Source organism: Amblyomma americanum, chromosome 1 (assembly GCF_052857255.1).
Source record: "Amblyomma americanum isolate KBUSLIRL-KWMA chromosome 1, ASM5285725v1, whole genome shotgun sequence".
In the NCBI taxonomy this organism is placed as follows: domain Eukaryota; kingdom Metazoa; phylum Arthropoda; class Arachnida; order Ixodida; family Ixodidae; genus Amblyomma; species Amblyomma americanum.
In genome coordinates, this window is record NC_135497.1 from 56,458,155 (window position 1) to 56,480,230 (window position 22,076).

Sequence of the window (22,076 nt, forward strand, 5' to 3'; positions counted from 1 at the left end):
TAATGTGAATGTTTGCGAGTAGAACCACCGGGTCATCAAGAAACCCCGATTTCATCATCAAGTAGTTTCCTCTCATCGCTACCGGAAGGGGAAACTCAACTGGCACAGTCGACACAGGATCGCAACTTCTTTCTACTCGAGGCATTGGACGGAAGGTGAGAAGAACAAGTCAGTGGACAAGCTTTTTGTCCTAAAGGAGAAAACGTGAAGCTGCGTCGCAAGACTGACGTCGAAAGCTTCAGGATCACGAGTCGAGTTCGAGAGGACGTCGGAGGCTCAAGTCAGCTAGGAGCTGAAGGAGCCGGGCAACAACAAGCCATCGAGGGTTCGAGTCAGCGAGCTGCTGAAAAGAACCAGGCGTGCACATCGAACGGGTTCGAGTCAGCGAGCTGCTGATAAGTAACCAGGCGACCAAGTCAAGCCAGTCAAACGAGGCAGAAGTCAGCGAGCTGCTGAGAGATCCAGAGCTCAAGTCATCCGCACCGAGGAGCCTGTCGTCATCACGGAGGACGACGAGATCACCGGGGCAGAGAGCAACCAGTAAGGTAGGAGACCTTTCTGCTTTCTCCGAATTCACCATGTCGGTGTAGTGTTTAGTGCTAGAAACGATAGCACGGAAAACGGAGATGGCTGCCGTACGGTATGATCAGGAGGGCAGGATGCGACGTGTTGAGCAGGAGGAGGCTGAACAGCTGAGTGAAATTGAAAATTTGAAACTCCAAATTGAACTAGAAAAGAAAAAACTTGCACAGATGCAGTTGAAATTAAGGCAAGGGACGAAAGTTGATAGCGAGGTCTTATTCGCAGCAGTTCAATGTTATAACTGCATGAAATTTGGACATTCGATGATTGACTGTCCGAACTCAAAGCAAGAACCAGATGTTCCCGCGGTGAGGGCAGATGTGTGCAAACTAGTAGCTCAGGTAAAGATGCTGGCGCCTGATAAGCTGCATTCCCAGTCGGAGATGACTGTTAATAAGATCAGTCAACCAGATGGGACGGATGATCTGGCATGCGGAGACTTGCATACCGAACGTCAGAGTTCTGAAGCCTGTATGGATTCAGGGACTGAAATAAAATTAACAGGAGACCAAATTCAGTTACTTTCTAGGGGTGAGTGCTCTGAAGAAACGAAACAGGAAGATGCGGTTCTCCAGGTAGCGGACGCTGATCTGTCGTGTGTGCCGATGACTACAGCTTTGAAAGCGGAAGCGGTTAGACAGCAGGCCTAACCTTGTGTGTCGCACCAGAAGAGATAGGCATAAGAGCGTTAGTCACTCCTGTGACGAACATGTTGTCAGAGCAACCCGATATAGACCAGACCCAGGAGACACATGACTGTATTGCTCGCGAACAAGAGCTCAGCATCGTACCCAGCCAGGGTGCGCTAACTCTGACGCAGCATTAAGGGTCGAGGACGGGGAGAAGGCGGATCTGATAGTGAGAACGCTCTTCGCTGTAGATAGTAATCCAGCTGCCAAAGATGAGTTGTCTTGCCAGTCGGTGCTGACACTGTGCGCGCTGACAGATCTAGCTGAAGGTGTAGGGCAGCTAGTAACATCGGAAACACACTCGGTACTAGAGCAGCCAGAAAGGAACCAGCCAGATGAAGAACATCAGAGCTCAGATTTCGATGAGCATTTCAGAATCTCTCACGAATCTGTTCGAGACAGACTCGAGGCTTCAGTGGAGCTTCAGGCAGGTCCCGAAGCTGCAAATGTGTCTGCATCAGATTGGGAGCTAACAGGGACAGCTGCAAAGAATTTCGCAGCCGATAGGACACTGGTGGATGTAGGCAATGCCTCCATTCCTGTAGGTTTCCACGTGGAGCCACCTGCCCCATCATCAGAAGTGTGCAAGCTCGGCGGCGAAGGTGATGGTAAAACGATAATGTGTGAGGGCAGGCTCTTCTCTGAGGAGAACACCGGCCGCCAACGCTGTAAACAGCTAGCACTGCCTGAAACACGATGTCAAACTGCAGGTCAAATTGCCGATGACAGGCCTAACCCTGACGGTAAAATTAAAAGTAAGGGTGTATGCAGACGCGATGGCAGCAGCAATCTTATTAGCCCGCGGGGAGCCGGTGAGCTCTACTGATCCGATAGCGGCGGCAGAATTTGCAACCGGCGCTGTGCCGGACAATTTGAAATATCGGTCCACTCTTGTTGACAAAGCTAAAAAGAAACATGAACTTCTTTTTCGAGATGTAGGCGGCTAGAAGTAATTTCTGCCAATTTGGTGCACCGATCTGACATGGTGGATTATGGAATGTGCAGACTGGTGTTCTACCCCTGTGTGCGGATTGAATTAACCACAATATGCGTGTGTGTGTGCACGGTTGTGTGATTTTTTTTTTGTGTTCCGGCAAATTGTGACTGAACTTTTATGTCACACTGACAGCAAGTGTCCGCGTGACATTCTTGGTTGGGAGGTGTGGAGTTCGCTGACCTTTCCGCGAACTCGTTGATATTGTGTCCGCAAGGAAGGCCGCTCCAGTGGGGTCGGAAGTCCCCAACAAAGGAGCCCGTCCCGTCCCTGCCTCCCCTTCGTGCAGCGGACGTCCTCGTTTACGCCGCGCCGTCACGGGGATGACCCGCCAGGAAAAACGCTAACCATGTACAGCTGTCGACATGTGGTTGTTAAGGGGTTGACGAGGTTTCGGGGGCGCACGAGATACGGCTGAGTATTAGCCGAGTGACCGGAAACGTGGCCACTATTCCCGTAACGACTGTGTTCGTCTCGTGCGGTGTATTCAGTAAACACTTTAGCCGAGTGACCAGAAACCCACTATTCCCGTAACGACTGTGTTCGTCTCGTGCGGTGTATTCAGTAAACTTTTTAGGGATCGTTTTGTCGCGTGTGCGAAAGAAAGTGGTAACGGCTGGGCCGTGGGTGCCGTGGGAGAGGGTGGTCGCGTTTGTGCTGTTTGTCTATTTGATTGCAACCTCTCCTTTCCCAAATGGTTAATCAGCACTCTTTCCCCAATCTGTGATTAGTTGGCGGAAATCCTTATTTTCCTTTCCCTGACCACTGATTGGCGAGATGGGTCGTTGGTTATCTTATTGGTTGCTGTCCCCGCTAAGGGCGGAGACAGAGGGTTTAAAACCAAGCGCTCTGGGTTGAGCAGGGGCTGAATTCGTCTGATCCACGATTTAGTCATGTAAATAGTTTTCTCCTTGCTTTGTTCCTTCTCGTTTTTTTTACCGATGTTGTAAATAAATAGTTAACCTTCTCCTTTCCTTGAGTAATGTGAATGTTTGCGAGTAGAACCACTGGGTCATCAAGAAACCCCGATTTCATCATCAAGTAGTTTCCTCTCATCGCCACCGGAAGGGGAAACTGAACTCCGGCCATTCAAGATGGAATTTCGGCAATGCTATACCGAGTGGATGGCCGCCATGGAACAACTCTGACAGGGCAGCTGAAGCGAGCGTCCCTCCAGCAGGTGTGCGCTTGGATTCTGCAGGCGTGATATTTGTTGTCAGCGGACACCATCTCAAAGAGTTTTAGAGTCATGGGGCTGTCAAATGCCATGGACGGCACAGAGGACGACCAGCATTGGGAGCACGCCAATAAGGCGAGTTCATCCGACAGCGGTGAGAGTGCCGATGAGCTAAGTTCGTTCGACGACGATTATCGTGAAAGTGGCAATGAATGGTGAAATGAAATGTTCGTATCTGTTTCCAGCTTTTTAATTATCTGACGTAGTAGTTGCAGTGGCACCACACTGTGTTAATGTGTAGTTATAGGCCTGATTTGTGTATAACCTGCACCAGAGAAAATTTGATGAAAAAAAGTGCAGCAAAGTACACGAGTATATATAGTATAAAGGGGTTGGTTATATTCTGTGCATTTCTATATCACCTGATTGACAGCGTGAATATTGTCTGTTGTTGAGTAGCGTTTACGAAAGCCTGCCTGATTATTTGGTTGAATGAGGTCTAAAGTTGTCCTGACAATGTTAGTGATTGCCTTGGTAATACCTTGTTGGCAGTGGATAGTAAGCTGATCGGTATGTAATTTTTTGAAGTCCTTGATGTCTACTTTCTTATGGATTAGGATGATGTTAGCGTTCTTCCAAGCTTCTTTTATCACTTGCCTGTGATAAGATGTCTAATCCTGTTGCCGGTGCACTATAAATAGAATAGTCTCCAATTGAAATTAAGTTATAGTTGGTTCACACAATGCCTTCTACAACAAAGTGAGCAAAGCACACCAGGCGAGAGCTGCTGCTAGGCTTCCCTTTGTTCAGTTGGCTTCACCACATGAAGGGCTGTGTACCGAAAGCTGCCTTTTCTACAAGACAGTGTTGTCGTATGGAAAATAAGTACGAGAGACTGAAGGCTATCCTCATGCACACATGTTCACCTTGTCGTGTGGTTTTACAATGCTTGGGCAGCCAACAGGTGCCCAAGGCCACGCAGCTGACCCATCTCCACGCTAAAAAAGTGATCATGGGAATGCCAGTAAGAGAAGCGCCACTTGCAGAAGCATGGCAATGTTCGATGTGTCGAATTTTCTAGCGGATGGCAGTTCAATAAATGTGAACAGCAGTGCTGTGCATTTTCATGGGATTTTCAAGAGGATGTTCTGACAGTTCGATATAAACAATAATTCAACATTTCTGGGTTTGATATATCTGGTATTGACTGTACAACGTTGTGATCCATGTTTATGGTTGAATCTCTGTCATACTGTTACGGGATGGCCAGCCAAAAAATGGGACGATTTGACTGATGGCAATGAGATGATTTAATGGCCGCTGGCCTAGCGCGAGCGCTCCGTTTCACGCCATTGCCAGCTTTGTCTTCTTTGTCACACTACCCGGGGCCACGAGAGACGCGCGAAATGGTGATGGGCCTCAGAGGGTGGTGGGACAGGAAGGAGAAAGTGGTGAGGTGCTGGCTGCCACGATGAAGGAGATGGCTGAATGATTCCTGGTCCGTGAAGCTTCCATGCCGCAGGTCGCCAGGAGCCGACGGCCGAGGCCCCAGGACGCGCCGAACGGAATGGGCAGGGAATCAGTGTCGCCACGTGTGAGCAGCGTCTCGGGTCGGTGGGGTCGGCAGGTTGGGTCCTTCAGTTCGTCGTGTCCAGTGGTCTGGGCGGTGGACGGGGTGGTGGAACAACGGCGAGATCGGTTCGGGTCTGAAAGGCTGGGTCAGGGCCAGGCGACGCAGGCCAAGAACTCACGGCCGACGACCATGGCTGACACATGCGGCGAAGCTCCAGGACCAGGATGGGGATGAACTCCGCACTTCACACCAAATGTTACGTGACGGCCAGCTGAAGAATGAGACGGGTTCACTGACGGCAATGAGATGATTTAATGGCTGCTGGCCTAGCGCGAGCGTTCCATCTCACGCCACTGCCATCTCACGACTTCTTCGTCACAATATGAATCCAGTTGATATGAATTTCGCGATGATACGAATTCGCGAAATTTCCTGGCCAGAGTGCATTGTGTATGATGCGCGGAACTTCGGATGTTCCGAACCCTCTCCCTTGCCTCTATGGATGATACAAACACGCGAGCCACAACCGCACCCTCAAGCACTAAGTGCTGTTTGCACATCGCCAAAGTCGCGATCGCTATTCGCGCGGTATGCACCGCGCGCAGTGAGCGGCAGTGCGAGGCCCGCCCATCGCCAAAGTCGCGATCGCTATTCGCGGGTATGCACCACGCGCAATGATCGGCAGTGCGTGGCCCGCCCATCGCCAAAGTCGCAATCGCTATTCGTGCGGTACGCACCACGCGCAGTGAGCGGCAGTGCGTGGCCCGCCCATCGCCAAAGTCGCAATCGCTATTCGTGCGGTACGCACCACGCGCAGTGAGCGGCAGTGCGTGGCCCGCCCATCGCCAAAGTCGCGATCGCTATTCGCGTGGTACGCACCGCGTGCAGTGAGCGGCGGTGCGTGGCCCGCACATCGTCAAAGTTGCGATCTCTAATCGCACGGTACGCATCGTGCGCAGTGAGCGGCGGTGCGCGGCCCGCACATCGCCATAGTCGGGATTTCTAATCGCGCTGTGCGCATTGCACGCAGTGAGTGGCGGTGCGCGGGTCGCACATCGCCAAATTCGCGATCGCTAATCACGCAGTACGCACCGCGAGTAGCGAGCTGTGGCCGTACACACAGCAGTCAATAAATCCTGTCAGCCATAAACAGATCTGTGTGAATCCATTTTTCATGGTTCTGCATACGAATTTTGTTTGTTTGGATGTACAGATTTTTTCGCGACCCCGTGAGATTCGTATCACTGAGATTCTTCTGTACGGTGTCTTGCGCATCATTGCTTAGAAGGCTTGTAACCAAAATCTGGTGTGTATACTCTCTTTTTCAACCATAAAATTCAAAAGTGTGATGCAAGTGTTGAAATGGACTTTGTGCTCGCCAGCTGGATGTGAATAGCATCATGTCCTGGCCTTGAAGATGTGCAACAAGAAAATAAAAAGCATTGACATCACCGCAGTTCGCTTGTATATAAGGCCTAATAAATTGGTCTCTTCTAGCCTATAAAAGCTTCGTTTTCAGTGAAAGTAACCTATTTGCCATTAGAATGAGGTAATCAATTGATATGGGACATCTTCCATTTTTCCTCTATGTTCTTTTTCCTTTAAGCTCTCTGAAAGCAGATGCTTTGACAAATCAGCAGTCAGAACATGCAGTAATCATGCAGTTGTTGTAGGCTTTGGCTTTTTGACGGCATTTGCTTTTTTGATGCATTTATTTGAAGGACATGTGTCCAACGTTTGTGAGGACTATTCACAACCTGCACCTTACTGATGAAACCGTTTCTATGTTGAAAAGGGGAATGTGCCTGCTTACATGCTGTGTGTAAGGTCACTTGCAATTCATCACTGCTTTCACCAGGCTGAAGGAATTTCTGTATGTACTGTCGGCAGGACAGGTAGACAGACCATAGTTTAAAATTTCATTGCTTGAAGCCTAGCATAGCAGTAAAAGTTCACCCTGACGGTAAATGCTAAGAATGGTAGATCATGTGTGCCATTGTCAACATTATGCAACTGCAGCATTATGTTGTTTTGCAGTGAAACCTCGAAGTCACTTCTCTGATGCATTTACTTTTCCGCTAATAGTACAAACCCATTCAGTATGCTCCAAGCCATTTTTATGTTGCTCTTATCTGCTGCACTGTCCTTCCTTTAGTGTTGCAGCGGACACACAAGCCAGCTAACCGCTCGGTGCTGTGAAATGCTAGCCAGTGAGGCACTGTGTACAAGCACGCAAATTTTTAGTTATGTCACGTGAGTGCCCACTTTTCTGTGCACCAGCACCTTATGACTGAACGGGAAAAACAGGTCAAGGCTACGCACATGCTCACAAAGTGCGCCCACCTGGGCCCATCACCTTATGCTGATGTGACATGCCACCACCTTCTCCTCATATGTCATGTGCATCTTGCATATTGAGCAGATATTTATAAGCCATTATAAGTGTTTGAACTACGATTAGACGTTTGCTGCATTGTTCCCATTTCATATGCAGTTGTGGTACTTACGGTCACATGGTTTTTGAAAATTGGTTTTTGAGGAAAGGAAATGGCTCAGTAATATTCTAGCATCTTGGTTGTAAAGGAAGGGAGGAAGGTGGGAGTGAAAGAAAAAAGAGAGAGAGGTGCCGTAGTGGAGAGCTTTGGAATAATTTCGACCACCTGGGGATCGTTAACGTGCACTGACATTGCACAGCACATGGGCGCCTTGCATTTCATCTTCATCGAAATGGGCTCGCCGCAGCCGGGTTTGAACCCAGGAACTCTGGCTTAGCAGCCGAGTGCCCTAACCACTGAGCGATTGCGGCAGGTACATTCTTATTAGCCAGTTCATGAATTCATTAATTTAATGTAAAAGACATTCAGCCACAGAACTTGTGTCCTTGAAATGAAACGTGGTATCACTTCATTACATGCTTTTCCTTCTTTTCTTAGGATGCAAAAAGCAGCTCTGGGTCCGAGTCTGCAACAATAGCTCCACCTGAGCAACCAGTAGGTCATCCAATTGGGCAGCCTTCAGTCGAGGTTTGCTCTGCTGTGGGGGACCTGCCGAAATACACTTCCAGGTGATTAAGAAAAGTGCTCCTCTTGATGCAAAAATCCAAGTAAGATTGTGCAGCAGCCTTAAGAATTTTTGAGCTGTGCTGAAATTCTCAAGGCCATATGTACATTGAAACTGTTGACATGCACTTGTGGTTGGTGTCCAGCATTTTTTGGAGAAATCTGATAGCATTTCAACTTCGCGTTTTTAAAAAAAATTCGACTCATGTAAAATACTTTTTCTCAGAACCATTTTTTTTAACTTTTTCATTTCAATAACTGTTTACTTCCTTCCCATCTCCCTTTCTCCTTTTTTTTTTTCGCTGAGCTTCTGGCAGATTTTTGCTTTCTTTCTCGTCATATCATGGAATCCAAAAGAAAGGAAAAGAACCTGGTGGCTTTGCAGATTTGAAACAGTTTTAGTACCCAGTTCATTACCAGTAATCTGTGCAAAAAGGCAAATCCACTTTTATATGTGGCATACGATCCTGTCCTTCAGTGCTTTTGCATATGTTGCTAACTTGATGCATCGACACATCTCTGTCTAGTTTTGGCATGAATGTTGACTGCATGCACATGCTAGATACTGATGATATCATGAGGTACAATGGCATCATTGATAATTTTTTTTTTAGGGCTGAATTACTGCTACTCTTTGCCAGTATTTTCAACATAATGTCCATTTCGTGCTTAGAAGGTAGCACATTCCTCTTCTGAAATTGGGAGGCTTAGAAGCTTGAAACTACTTGAAGCTCTTCAAGGCTATGACTAGCTCATCTACTACTCGTTGATATTTATGTTATTGGTAATTAGAAGGTATATACAGTGAAACCTTAGTAATTCAAACTTCAATAATTTGAGTTTCAGGATAATTTTAACTGTGACTTGGTCCATCCATGTTCCATTGGAGTCTATGAAAAACAAAACCCATTAATTCAAATTTGTTGTTGAATGATTGATGATGCAATCAGTGCCGAGAAACAGCGAATCGGTCATGTTGCAACATCACCAGCGCTCAGAATTCGAAACCACAGTTGTGCACAAAACCAGAGCGTGTGTGTAATGAGGAAATGGAGCTTTTGCTGATTCTGCTGTGCATCTTTGTTTCTGTTTTTCAGTGCCTTTTGCATCGTGTTTTATGTGATTGATTGCAGTGGTCACCCCAAGTTAAGCCTGTGTGGTGTGCCACAGTGTAGTTACTCAGAACGTTGTCCGTCAGTGGTAATTACTGTGCCAAAATATTTCTAGAGAGGATTGAAACCATGCATGAAGTCGATGCCGAATCATTGTCGAATTGAGATACAGTAAAACCTCGTTAAAATGTACCCGCTTAAACAGTAGTTTTGTTTTTAAACAAGCAAAGTCAAATCCCCGGCTCTGTTCCCATTGAACATAATAACGGGTGTGGGAATATTGAAATTTTCGAATACGGATCAAATACGAATACAGAGAAAAAATGGCTTCGAATATTTAATCGAATATCGAATATTTGTTTGGTAAAAAAAAAATTCTAGAAAAGGATAAACGAGCAAACGATGTTGCTCTTATTTTTTCAAACTAGTGTATAGACTTTGCAACTGATATAAACAAAACTAGACTGATTCAGCACCATATAAAAATCAAGATATGCACAGAAATGTATGCTACTTGGTTAGACAGTATAACAGTATCCAACCTGTAACGTGGTCATGCAAAATGAAATGAATAAAATGACAAGGCTGGCAACAAAAAATAATATGGTGGCTAGTAAAACCTCATTAATTCAGTGTTTAAGGGACCGGAAGAAATGCCTGGGTTACCCGAAGGTCGGTTTTAAAAAATGCCCCGCGGCCCTCTAAAAAAGAAAAGCTTCCAAAAATGCGAAAATGCTGTAAAGCCTTAAGAGGTGGCGCCATTGCGCAAACATCTATAAGCCCATGACGAGCGCCCAGTTTCAATGTGCTGGAAGAACAATGCGAACGTAAGCGAGGGGGGGAACGCGCATTGGTGTCGGAACGCGAGACTGCTTCTAAAATGGAACAAGAAATCACTGGTGATGTACCAGCCGCTGGCCAAAAGCGGCGCGGAGCTGGGATTAGACTACTGGGCGGGCCGACAGCCGCCATTGCCACGGGCTAGCGGCGAAGCTTGAAACCGATACTATGCGGCCAGACTATTTTTTGGCCTAGCGACAGGCCTTCCGACCATTGTCACACTGGCCGTTATGCCCACCTAAGAGTTGTGTGGGTTACAGTGCACCATGCAATAGGCGGGATTTTTACACGAACAAAACAAATATAACCGCAGATATGTCATTTGTTGTCATTCCAGTTTCGGATGCAGGCAGGATTCTAGTCAATTAAAACTATTTATTACTATTATATTGCAGTTTTTTTATGCCTCACTTGGCCTAAACACACCTTGCATGTCACGGCCATCATTTGGTTGTTGAAACCGAAACTAAAACAACATCAAAAAGAAATTAAAATATAAATTATTTAGCGGTCTTAGAGGAATACCACTAGACAATTGTGCAGTTTGTCTTCCATTGTTTACTGACATTATTTCATGACATGCAGGTACCTTGCAGATTTTGAGCCGATTCGCTGCCTTGGAAAAGGTGGCTTTGGGCTTGTTCTTGAGTCGCGGAACAAACTGGATGATTGCACCTATGCTGTGAAGCGCATCTGCCTTCCAAACAAGTATGTTGTGCAATATCCTGCATTTTTTTCTATGTATGGTGTGCAACAGCAATATCTCTGTTAAACGTACACCGCACGTGCTTGTGCAGTCCGGAGGCTCGAGACAAGGTGATGCGTGAAGCAAAGGCGCTGGCAAAATTAGACCACTCGAGCATTGTACGGTACTACAATGCTTGGCTGGAGAGCCCACCACCTGGCTGGCAAGAGCATCAAGACGACGTCTGGCGTGGAAGGTGGGTTTAACCAGCATTTTGTTGTTTTTTGTGAGACCTTGCATTGGAGTTAGCGGCAGAGTTGCTTGGGGCAAAGAAAATAATTTCTTATTGTTATTTTGCTCATTGCAGAGTTTTACTTGGTTTTTAGAGTCCCCGAAACGCTTCTTTAACTTTGTGAACAGACCTGCTCTTTGAAAATTCATGTTGCAGTGAACCTCTAGACCAAGCATAGTAGCTTTACCTATAAAAGAGGACTTCCAATCCCTCTATTTCCTGCACTTGTTTCAAATCCCCATCATGCTTCGCACTTTGTCGTCATGGTTGGCTTAAGGCAGCCATTAGGTAGACTCCTTCAGTGTCACGTTCAAGAGGCGGCAATTGAGGATGAGTACCAGGAAATGTGAGGTGAAGAAACTGACTATAAATAGTTTAAGTGCATAGTATGTGTGTGCAACTAGGCCTCGCTGCCCATAGTGGTCCAGGGGGAATGCCATCTTGACCTATGATGTCACACACAAGTCCCTGTTGTCTTGCGTGCCATACTAGTACCTCACTGCTGCATCTCACTTGTGGGTGATGCTGTAGGAGCTGGCCTTAGTGGTCCTTCAGAATATTTTTGAAATACCATATGTACTCGTGTAATGAACCCACTTTTTTTCCAGAAAAGTTGACATCAGTTTGGGAGGAGGGTTCATTACGCGGGAAAAAAAGTTTCAACAGATTTTTTTGAAAGGGTCCAGATTTCATATCATACCTCCGTCCGTCCTTCCGTCATCAACAAACGCATGCGGTCTGACGCGTTCGTGCCACTGGTGTTTAGCATTGTTCAGTTTGGCGTCATCCGGAAATTTTGTGGTAGCTGGCAGTGCCAGCCAATCGTGGCGCGATAACGCGAACATGTTGAACACCGGCCCAGAGGGTCAGGCGCGTGATTTTTACATGAGGTTAAAAAAACACACAGCACGGTGACGAGTGTGTAATGCGAATGTTTAAGCTCTAGCTTACAGCACACACATTGTGGCGCTCTTCCAAGTTTGCCGAGCGCGTTGTGTTAAGAGCTCTCCTATAAACGAGTGGTGGTGTTATCGGCGGTGGGCAGCATCTTGGCACGCTGCCAAGGTCTGCGCTGTAGACAGCGCGAAAACTGGGGAACCCACTACAAAAAGTTAAAGGCTGAAAAAAAAAAGTAAATTCTGGCCAACAAAAGTGTGGGGGGGGGGGTTCATTACGCGAGTGTATACGGTATTATACTTGAACAAGATATTCACGAGGCAAAATAACACAGATTCAGAAGTGGTGGACTGTATTTATAATGCTGCATTGTTATGGAGAATTGCAGTGAGCAAAGTGAAATTTCCTGTCAACTGCAAATAGTACATCCATAGTACGTTAGTGCCACGTTGTGACTCAAAGAACCCAGCATGTTGTCCTTTGTATGCCACGTAATGGAGCGTTACACGCTTCGTGTTTAGACACTAGCCTAGCAGGTGTTGGCCTCGCTTAGTGCAACCTTCTCCCCCTTCCCCCTTACCTTAACACCTCGCCACCTCATAGGTTATAGAAGAAACAGAGAGAAGAGAGTATCGCATTTGCTTGAAACCATGTAGAGTAAAACCTCGCTGATACGACTTTCACGGGTAGCTAAATACATTTGCATCATCAAAAAACGAAGAAAATTGATGTGTTGAAGCTAAAAGCGCTTTGTTAATGCAAATCTGTTTACGGCTAACAGGAATTATTTACCACTGCATGCCACTGCTTAGTGCTTGCTGTAAGTACCACTTGACTGGTGATCACGGCATCGGCAATGTGCAGGCCAAGCACGCCACTGCTTAGTACTTGAGGCAAGTACTGCGTGCTATGCAACTGGCAATCATGTCAGCGATGTGATGGCAGTGCAGTTAGCGGGTGCAGTCGCGGCTCCCGCATTTGTATCGATCATCTGTAGGGGGCGGGGATAGTTTTCAAAACACCCGAAATTTTGAACATTTTGTGTAATGCCCTTTATTCGGCCAGGGTATTTTACAAATTCTTATCATACTAAAATTCAAATCAGCCATGTTCGTATTACCGAGATTCTACTGTATATTGGTTGAGATGCTTGTAAAATTATTGCTTTGTTTAAAGACATCAAAGTATATGCCCTGCTTCACTTTTTCACAAACTTTTCACTGCTTGTGCAGCTTTGATGGATGCACATCTTGCTCCTTGTCTGACAAGACTGCCACATCAGCTGCGAAGGACTCTTCTTGGGGAACTGCCACTCGCCCATTCAACCCTTTGCGGCCCTTCGAGGACCGCTTTTCGTTTGGGGACGCAGGAAACAATGGAGCTTTTTCTTCTTCCATTAACTCCTCATCAAGTGGCATCACCATCGATCGCCGCACATCGGATGGTCATTCTCTGCGCTTACCATTTGATGCATATGCCACCACAGATGAGGAGGACTCTCTCATCGAGTTTGAGAAATCTGCCAAAAGTGCTGAGAAATCCAAGACCAAGTCCTCCTCGGGACCCAAGGAAAATGGTGAACGACCAAAGAGCCTGTCACTACTTGAATCACCTCCTGTGAAAGTCTACTTATACATTCAGGTACACTTAGTCAAGCTCAACATAGTAATCGTTTCCTTTGTGCATACCTTTTTATTCTCCTTGTTGTATGTTGGTACAGTTGCGTTTCCCTTGGTTCAATATGGGCAGTTGGTTGTTCTTTCTTTTAATATGGTTGTGTTTGACAGCCTCAACGGGTGTTCAAGTTTTTCTGCTGAGGCAGAAGCTTGTTCTTTTGAGTTTAAGCTTGAACTAGAGGGAATTGTTGACAGATAGATTACAAGTATAACTGCCAATCATCCTAGGAGTGCTAACAAAGAAATTTCCTTTTCATGTTCTGGGTTGAATACATAATGGCTGGCTAGTTGATTGTGCATACCCGGGACTACAGTGCAGTAGCACATGGATGAGACAAGAAAAAGACGCTAACACTGTTGAAAAGGCTGTGTCTGTGAGCGCCGTCTTTACGAACTGGTTTTGCTGGAAGCAAGTGACGTACATGAACAACAGTATGAAGATGTCCAGGAGCCATTTGCTGTAGGGGAATCTGGAATTGCAAAACAATTCTTTGTGTTCAAAGGGAATGATAGCCAGGTTTTCCTATGTGTATCGATATTGCAAAATCATCAGTACAGTGCAGGCTTTTGAGTATGAATACAAACTGCATTGTTTGTTAAATGACTATAGACACCTTGTTTTATTCCTTATTCTTTCAAATGATGTGTCAGACCTTAGAACATGGATACCAATTCGGTATTTGCCTACGACCGCTTAACACTCCCGTTACCACAGGAAAAAGCAGTTTTTCATAGGTCTCAGACAAACATTTTTTCTAGAAAATGTATGATAGGTAAAAGTATACAAAATGCTTAACAATGATTGAAATGGAATGTGCTTTCTTATCAAATTTATTTCAACAGAAGTAATTGTTTTAAATATTGTGGAAAAATAGAAAACTGAACAAAAAGTTAAAAAGAAACCGAAAATTTGTATTTACATGACAATAACTCTCCAGAATAATTAAAAAAGTTCTAGAAATTACAAAATGATTCAAATTCTTTTGATAACTTGGCACTAAAATGTAAAAGTTATAACTCAAATACTTTTTGAGCGAGAAATTTTTTTTTAATGCTCTTTGAAAATGCTGATTTCAGTGTGTCTTCGATAAGTATTATGTTATGTGCCAAAATAAAGCTTGATAAGCATGCTTTTTAAAAATACAAATTGTAACTAATATCATTTCAGGAAAAACCAAGAAAAAATATACAAACGTATTATACAAGCACAAATAACAGGCCAACGTTCCAGGCTGTGTTTGCACCATTTCAGCGTCCGAACCAAAATCCCATTGTCAGAGACCCTGATATTCGATGCATCGAAAATATCTGCTGCCGATGCAGTAGAATCGCATGCAGCGGGGTTTGTTCAAGCGTTTTCCATCCCCGCGCTCGACGCCATGCTTGGAGAGACCTACGCCGTAACGTCCGCTTCAAGGGCATTGCAACAATTCGCACCTCGTGGGGAAATTGTAATCTACACAGAAAATTGAAACTAGGTTCTGAACAACAAACCAGATGGCACTGCATCATCGTAGAGACTTCATATGCTTCATAGCAGCGCTCCGCTTGCACAAGCGTACCGGAAGCTGAAAGCGAAACTAACAGGCCAACATCCCGAGCTCTGTTTGCACAGTTTTGAGCCTCTGAACCAAAATCTGACGATGCGATATCATCGTCAGAGACCCTGCTACTCGATGCATCGAAAATATATGCTGCCAATGCAGTAGAATCGTGTGCAGCGGAGTTTTTACGAGCGCGCACTGTCTCTGCGCTGGGAGCGCCGTATGCCGTAGCCTCCACTTCAAGGGCATTTCAAAAGTTCGTGCCTCATGAGAAAGTTGCAGTCTACGCAGAAAACGAAACTGCAGTTTCTGAAGAACAAACTAGATGTCTCAGTATCATAGTGGCTCTTTAGGAGAGCGCTCTGGTTCGCACAAACAGACCGGAAACAAGAAAATAAACAAAATAGGCGAACGTTCTGGTCTCTGGTTACATAGTTTGAGCTTTTGAAACAAAATCTGATGATGCAACATCGTCTTTGGAGTCCCTGCTACTCGATGCGTCAAAAATAAATGCTGTAGATGCGGTCGCACTATTGTAGCAGTTTGAATTTCTCGATCACCAGTGATCAAAACCTAGTGGCGTGGTAACGGAAGAGTTGATTTATAATTGAATTTCTTCTCTCATGCTGTTTTGGTTTCGGTTTTATCAACCGAATGATGGCTGTAATGTGTAGCTGACTGTTAGGTCACGTGAGGCACGAAAAAATTGCAATTTAAATACTGATACGAAGTTTTAACTCACTGCAATTTTTAAACCAGCCTGCTTCAAGAGCTAAAATTAAAACAAATGGCTTATCAGCTGTTATAGTATTGGCATTTTTTTTTTTGTGTCTCACGGGACCTAAAGGTGTACTGCACATCACAACCATCATTTGGTTGATGAAACCGGAACTGAAACAGCATGAGAGAAGAAATTCAACAAAAATTATTTAGCGGTCATAGGCAGCTATCACGGGCTGCTTACTATGGGTGTGCGAATAGTGCTTTTCCAAACCGAATCCAATAAGAAAACTTGCTTTGCTACCGAATCAAACACGAATTGAATACTTTTACAAATATTCGGTGCTTGTGCGATATTCAATGAGCAGTTGTGAGAAACAGTAAAGTACTGCTTTCACAGTTATAGCTGTATCTGTTAAAAGATGCAGCACTGATCTCCATTTGGGTGGTCACAACTCAAATTCAGTGTATTAACTTTATCATTGTCAATTTATGCGCACTGGAAAAGTACCTTTTGCTGTTGATAACGGAAGACAATAAACTAGTGCCACATCTCAGCTCATGAGGAATAGTACGACAGGAATACAAATTATTCTTCTCATTTCTGAAGTGAAAACTTCAAAACCCTATAACTGACCTTCTATGATAAGCAGGATGACAATTTTACCCTTATTGCATTCCCTGACTTCAAGAGAAACCAATAGAATGCTTTTATCTAGTTTCCTGCAACAAAATTTCTTGAAGGTGCACTAAGGAGCATTCTGGAAAAATTCTTTTTCACTTTTATTTTATTTCTTGAGTTTCTGTGAATATTCAGTGATAGACACCATAGCCGCAAATTAAGCCCACGGAAACGAAAATACGTGTGGACTATTTGCTTTCATGAGACTCAACCTCACCACTCTGCGATGGCCAATGAAAATAGTATAATCCATGAAGGCACCCAAAGAAGTTTTTATTACTCTTTTCGGACTCTATGTAAGTAATAGTTTCATAAAACCGCTATATATCTGTGGTTCAGAGAAAATATCACAATAATAACAAGCCCACGCAGTCTGTTTTCTCCTCTTCTGCTGCCACAGGGGTGATGCACCCAATTGTCTGCTCTGGCTGAACATAGTCTGACCAGCAAACTGCACATCTCCGGTGATCACTCGATGTATTACTCAGCCAACAGCAGAGTGGAAAGCTGCCATGCGATTAGCTGAAAAGCACTCTGAGCATACTTTTCACCATGGCAACAATGTTTGTTGACTCCTGCTACTCTGTGTGGTGAGTTTAAAAATAAAGCAGGAGCCAGGACGTTTAATGCTATTTAATAGGGAAATTGGCCACACAGGATAATAAATCGAAGTTTCTAAGAATGCTTGGAGTGTGTAGATCGAGTTCAAAAATTGGTTTTTGAGGAAAGGAAATCATGCAGTAATTCTCTCACATCTCGGTGGACACCCAAACCGCTCTGTAAGGGAAGGAAGGAAGGTGAGGGTGAAAGAAGAAAGAGGTGCTGTAGCGGAGGGCTCCGACCACCTGGGGATCTTTAGCATCCTCTGACATTGCATAGCATACGGACACCTTAGCACTTCGCCTCCATCAAAACGTGGCTGTCCTCTGGCTCAGTAGCGATGCGCCCTAACCACTGAGCCACCGAGTTCCTGCGATAACAAGACGAACTCAGAATCCTCTTTTCTGCACCTTAGAATCCTTTGGCAAAAAACTTGCATAACATATTACATAAGTGCACAACGATTTGTTTTACATACAATTAAATGGCATTAGTTTGGAAAAGCTACATCAAAAAATATATGTTCCCTGAAGATTTCTTACATGTGACTTAATAAATTTTTTCCGAATACCCTCTGCTCCTTTCAGATGTCGATTTTTGTTTCCATCGAAAAGAAATAATTTTCTGTCTAAATCATATATTGAAGCCCTTAAAAAAGACAATTTGTTAGTTTTCCAGCACAGAATATAATGGTTAATTTTTTGCAGGGATTTGCAAAATTTTGTACAAAGTGTCAAAATTGGTGGAAGTAGCAACATCGAAATGCATGACTTATCAGGTAAACACGTGAAGGTTCATGTAAATATTTATTTCAAAGGTGCACATTACGCTTGAAATTGCAAGAATAGTTGATATTTCTGCTGGTGGCAGAATATGTCTGCACAAATATGGTGGACGACGTGATACCTTGCTCGCTTTTATACAATATATTATTTACTGCGTTCGCTCTATCGCATTAAAGATTGTTTGCAGCATGAGGGATGCGAAATTCACCCGAAACAAAGAATTCACTGCTAGGTGCAGCACACTCTCAGAAAAAGCTGAGAGTTTGATTTGTACACAGTTGTGTTCATAGCATGTCAGCAAGTCAATATAAGTCAACCCCCCCACCCCCCCCCCCCCCCTTCTCCCCATGCTGGCTAGCCAAAAAAGGCAGATTCGTATCTGCAGCATACCCACGTGTTGCTTTCTGTGTGATAACAGAGTGTGCGCGCAGCTCAAAGGAACGTACAGGAAAACCTCGTTAATTTGAAATCATTGGGACCACAAAAAATGTTCAAATTAACCAGGTGTTTGAAATAACTGAGCACAACAAAAGAAAATAGGATTCAACAAAAAATTTTGTTGTGGGCACGCACTACCTACATTAGGCTAACTTTGATTATATATACTTCTGCGTAAAGTCTACCCCCCCAACAGTTTGTGCTAGCAAAAAAAAAAAGAAGAAAGTTTGCTTCAAACACAAGTCAGTGCACCGCCCTCCGCATTGTCTGGCCGTCACGTTTTGTTTTGTAGTTTCCCGCTGGATGGGAGCACGGCACAAAAAAAAAAAAGTTAAGCTTAAAAGTGCGATCGCAAGGACAGCAGTGCCAATTGAGGTCAAAAGTGAAGAAATGGCGCTTCATCTTGCGTTCCACGTTCACGTCCGGCCCGGCGAACTCGCGGCAAACCGAATTGCAAACAGTCCTGTAGTTTTGGATTCCGACGCAACGTATTCCCCGGAGATTATTAGAAGTTCACTCTTGCGCTACCTATCGCTTGTCCGAGGCAGCGGCTGCCAGTGCGACCAAACCAGGTAAACGGCACGCAGTTCGAATTTTCTGTAGTGGAACCGATTTGTATATGATTTAGCGAGTTGTTTTTTTTATTCCTGGCGTCCTGTATGTCCCGCTGTAAATGGGCACCAGCATGGGGCGCGTACTACCTGCCTGTCATTCAAAGCTATCTTGGTCGACCCCCAATGTCGGATGGCTGTTTTTATGAAGAAAGGTTGACTACACGACGGAAAGTGCTAAGGTAATATGGCTACTTAGGGCAAGTAGTGAACACAGGTTCCGATTACGAAAGTCAAATAACTAGAAGAATGGGGTGGAGTGCATTTCGCAGGTTCGGTTAGGTCATGAATGGCAGTTGACTAATATTCCTGAAGAGAAAAGTATATAACAGCTGTTCCTTACTGGTACTCACCTATGGAGCAGAAACTTGGCGGCTAACGAAAAGGTTCAACTTAAATGGAGAACGCCGCAGCGACCTATGGAAAGGAAAATGATAGATGTAATGTTTAGAGACAGGAGAAGGGAACACTGAGTCAGGGAATAAACATGGGTTAATGACATCCTAGTCGAAATTAAGAATATGAAATGGCCTTGAGCAGGGCATGTGTTACGAAGGCAATATAGCCATTGGGTTTTAAGGGTAAGGGACTGGATTCCAAGAAAAGGCTAGCGTAGCAGGGGGTGGCAGAAAGTGAAATTGGCGGGTGAGGTTAAGGTATGAGGCCATTTTTCCCGAAAAATCTTTTTAATGCTAGGTAAAAACAGAAAATTAGGCCTTTCTTTAAGAAGGATGTTGTTTTATCCTAACCAAAATGTCAAAACAGATTTAAACAAATTTAATTTTATTTTTATTTTTAAATGCACTAAATACACATCTGATGCCCGCAGTCATAACTTTAACTTATTTGATCGCAAGTAAAATTGTTTTTGCCATTGTACACATGAAGACAGGAGCTGTGCAATGAACCAAAATAATCATGATACCATCAATTGTCATTGTGTAATTGGGGAATGGCCAAACACAATGGTTTTCGTATAGGCATCTTTTGAAAGGAGGAGGACAAGAAACATTTATTGAAATTAATGAAATTATTGATCTCCTTTGAGTGGTCAAGTTGGTGGCTTCCTCTTTCCAGGGCTCCATTGGCCATGCCTGCTCGACAAACTTGCTGGACGAGCGCTTCTTGTCCCCCCCAGGGTATCACTGGACAGCTGTACCTTTCACCGCTCATATGATGTGCTAGGCATCTTTAAGTGTTGGGGTTTGTACCCGCACCCCCATGAGATGTGGAAGGGTGTGGAAGGTGTGTCGACGCACCAGGGCCAGAAGCCACAATATGTTAGTGGGTACATCTTGCTGTATCTGTGTAGGTTTGGGAATGTGTTTGAATAAGTCTGAGAGCTACAACATCTTCAGTGCTGAGGTTTTCGTGAGGAGGAGGATAAATGCTGCAGTTTAGGCGCTGGATCTCGCGGTGTTCGCAGTAATTGAATTGCAGGGGCACGAAGGTAAAGGATGGGGATTGATAGGATGATTGGTTTTGCCCCGCTCGATTGGTTAACACTCGAGCTAAGGCATTTGCCCTGTTGTTCCCCTCCAGTCCCGCGTGGCCCGGCGTCCTCATGATTTGGTGGTATTCTTCCAGCTTCGGGCCCAGAATCTGAGCCGCCAGCAGCGGTGTTCACAAAGCGCACACCACTGCAGTAAAAAAACAGTAAAAAAAACAGTTTCCACGATTTTACATTTTGTGGTTCATTGCACAGGTAGATGTATAAGAAATAAGTGTACCAAGTTTCAATTAAAAATTTCGTACAGGGATGAAGCTAGGATTGCTTGTGTAAGGGGGAATGACAAAAAAGTGAGTTTTGAGAAAAACTGACATCGCACAGCACACGGGCGACTTAGCGTTTTTCCTCCATAAAAACGCAGCCGCCGAGGTCGGGTTTGATCCGGAGTTCCCGGGTTCGAACCCGACCTTGGCGGCTGCGTTTTTATGGAGGAAAAACGCTAAGTCGCCCGTGTGCTGTGCGATGTCAGTGCACGTTAAAGATCCCCGGGTGGTCGAAATTATTCCGGAGCCCTCCACTATGGCACCTCTTCTTCCTTTCTTCTTTCACTCCCTCCTTTATCCCTGCCCTTACGGCGCGGTTCAGGTGTCCAACGATATATGAGACAGATACCGCGCCATTTCCTTTCCCCAAAAACCAATTATTATTATTATTATTATTATTATTATTATTATTATTATTATTATTATTAAACGTGCAAGATTTTCGGGATAGCTACAAATGCCATAAACCAATGTCCTGGAGGCTTAAAATCTGCTGTATTTGTTGCTCAGATCCTCCTTTGTCATGCTTTTCCTTGATTTTGCTGGTGTGGCAGCATAGTTTTTTGTGTGTGCATTTTTTTGCGGCATCAGTATATCTACAGAGAGATTTCCAGATACGTCGCTGGCCACCTATCAGACAAGCTTTCTGTGTTTGCGGACCAGGTTTGGTCCTGATATGCTTCAAAATATTAGTGTACCTGTTACCATTTTTGAAATGACACATGCCATCATACTAGCCAAACTTCAGTGTTGGTATCCTGACGTAACTATTCAATGTGTTCCGAATGTCTTGCGTTGCTTTTGTGGGCGTTTAATTATAAATACAAAGAAAAATAGGCACAGATGGTAATAAACTGTTATTATAAGTTTAAACTGAAAAACAAAAGAAAAAATCTACTAACGGTGCAAAAATTACGTGTTTCTTTGGCTGGAAAATGTTCAGTTTCGGTTTCGCATAACGTGCAGGGGGTTACAACTTTAGCTGCATCTTTATAACAGCGTTAATTAGAAGCAGCGTTTTTGTTACAGTTCACTCAGGAATGAATCAGCATGTTTATTAAACAGAAATTGAAAATTTGAATTAAAAAAGTAGCCTCATACCTTAAGAAGTTTGTGAGGATAAGGTGGCTGCAGCTGGCTCAGGACAGGGTTAATTGGAAAGATATGGGAGATGCCTTTGTCCTCCAGTGGGTGTAGTCAGGCTGATGATGATACGCGGTGGTACTAAAGTAATCCAAGATGTCGGTAGCCTAACCCTTTAACCACAGCACACCACTCAAAGAAACGACACAGGCCTGCATTGGGTGCAGTCAGTCAGCCTGTTGCGGGCACAGAGCAAGAATGGTC

General features: G+C 44.6%; 1 protein-coding gene across 1 annotated transcript in view; it reads left to right on the plus strand.

Moving 5' to 3' along the window:
* Positions 1–22,076, plus strand: part of LOC144112840 (eukaryotic translation initiation factor 2-alpha kinase 3-like) — a 76,081-nt gene that overhangs the window by 35,870 nt on the left and 18,135 nt on the right. Inside the window, exons 11-14 of the mRNA XM_077645653.1 lie at positions 7,949–8,079; positions 10,612–10,734; positions 10,824–10,967; positions 13,133–13,541. Coding sequence (XP_077501779.1) covers positions 7,949–8,079; positions 10,612–10,734; positions 10,824–10,967; positions 13,133–13,541 — 807 coding nt within the window. The remainder of the gene's footprint in view (positions 1–7,948; positions 8,080–10,611; positions 10,735–10,823; positions 10,968–13,132; positions 13,542–22,076) is intronic.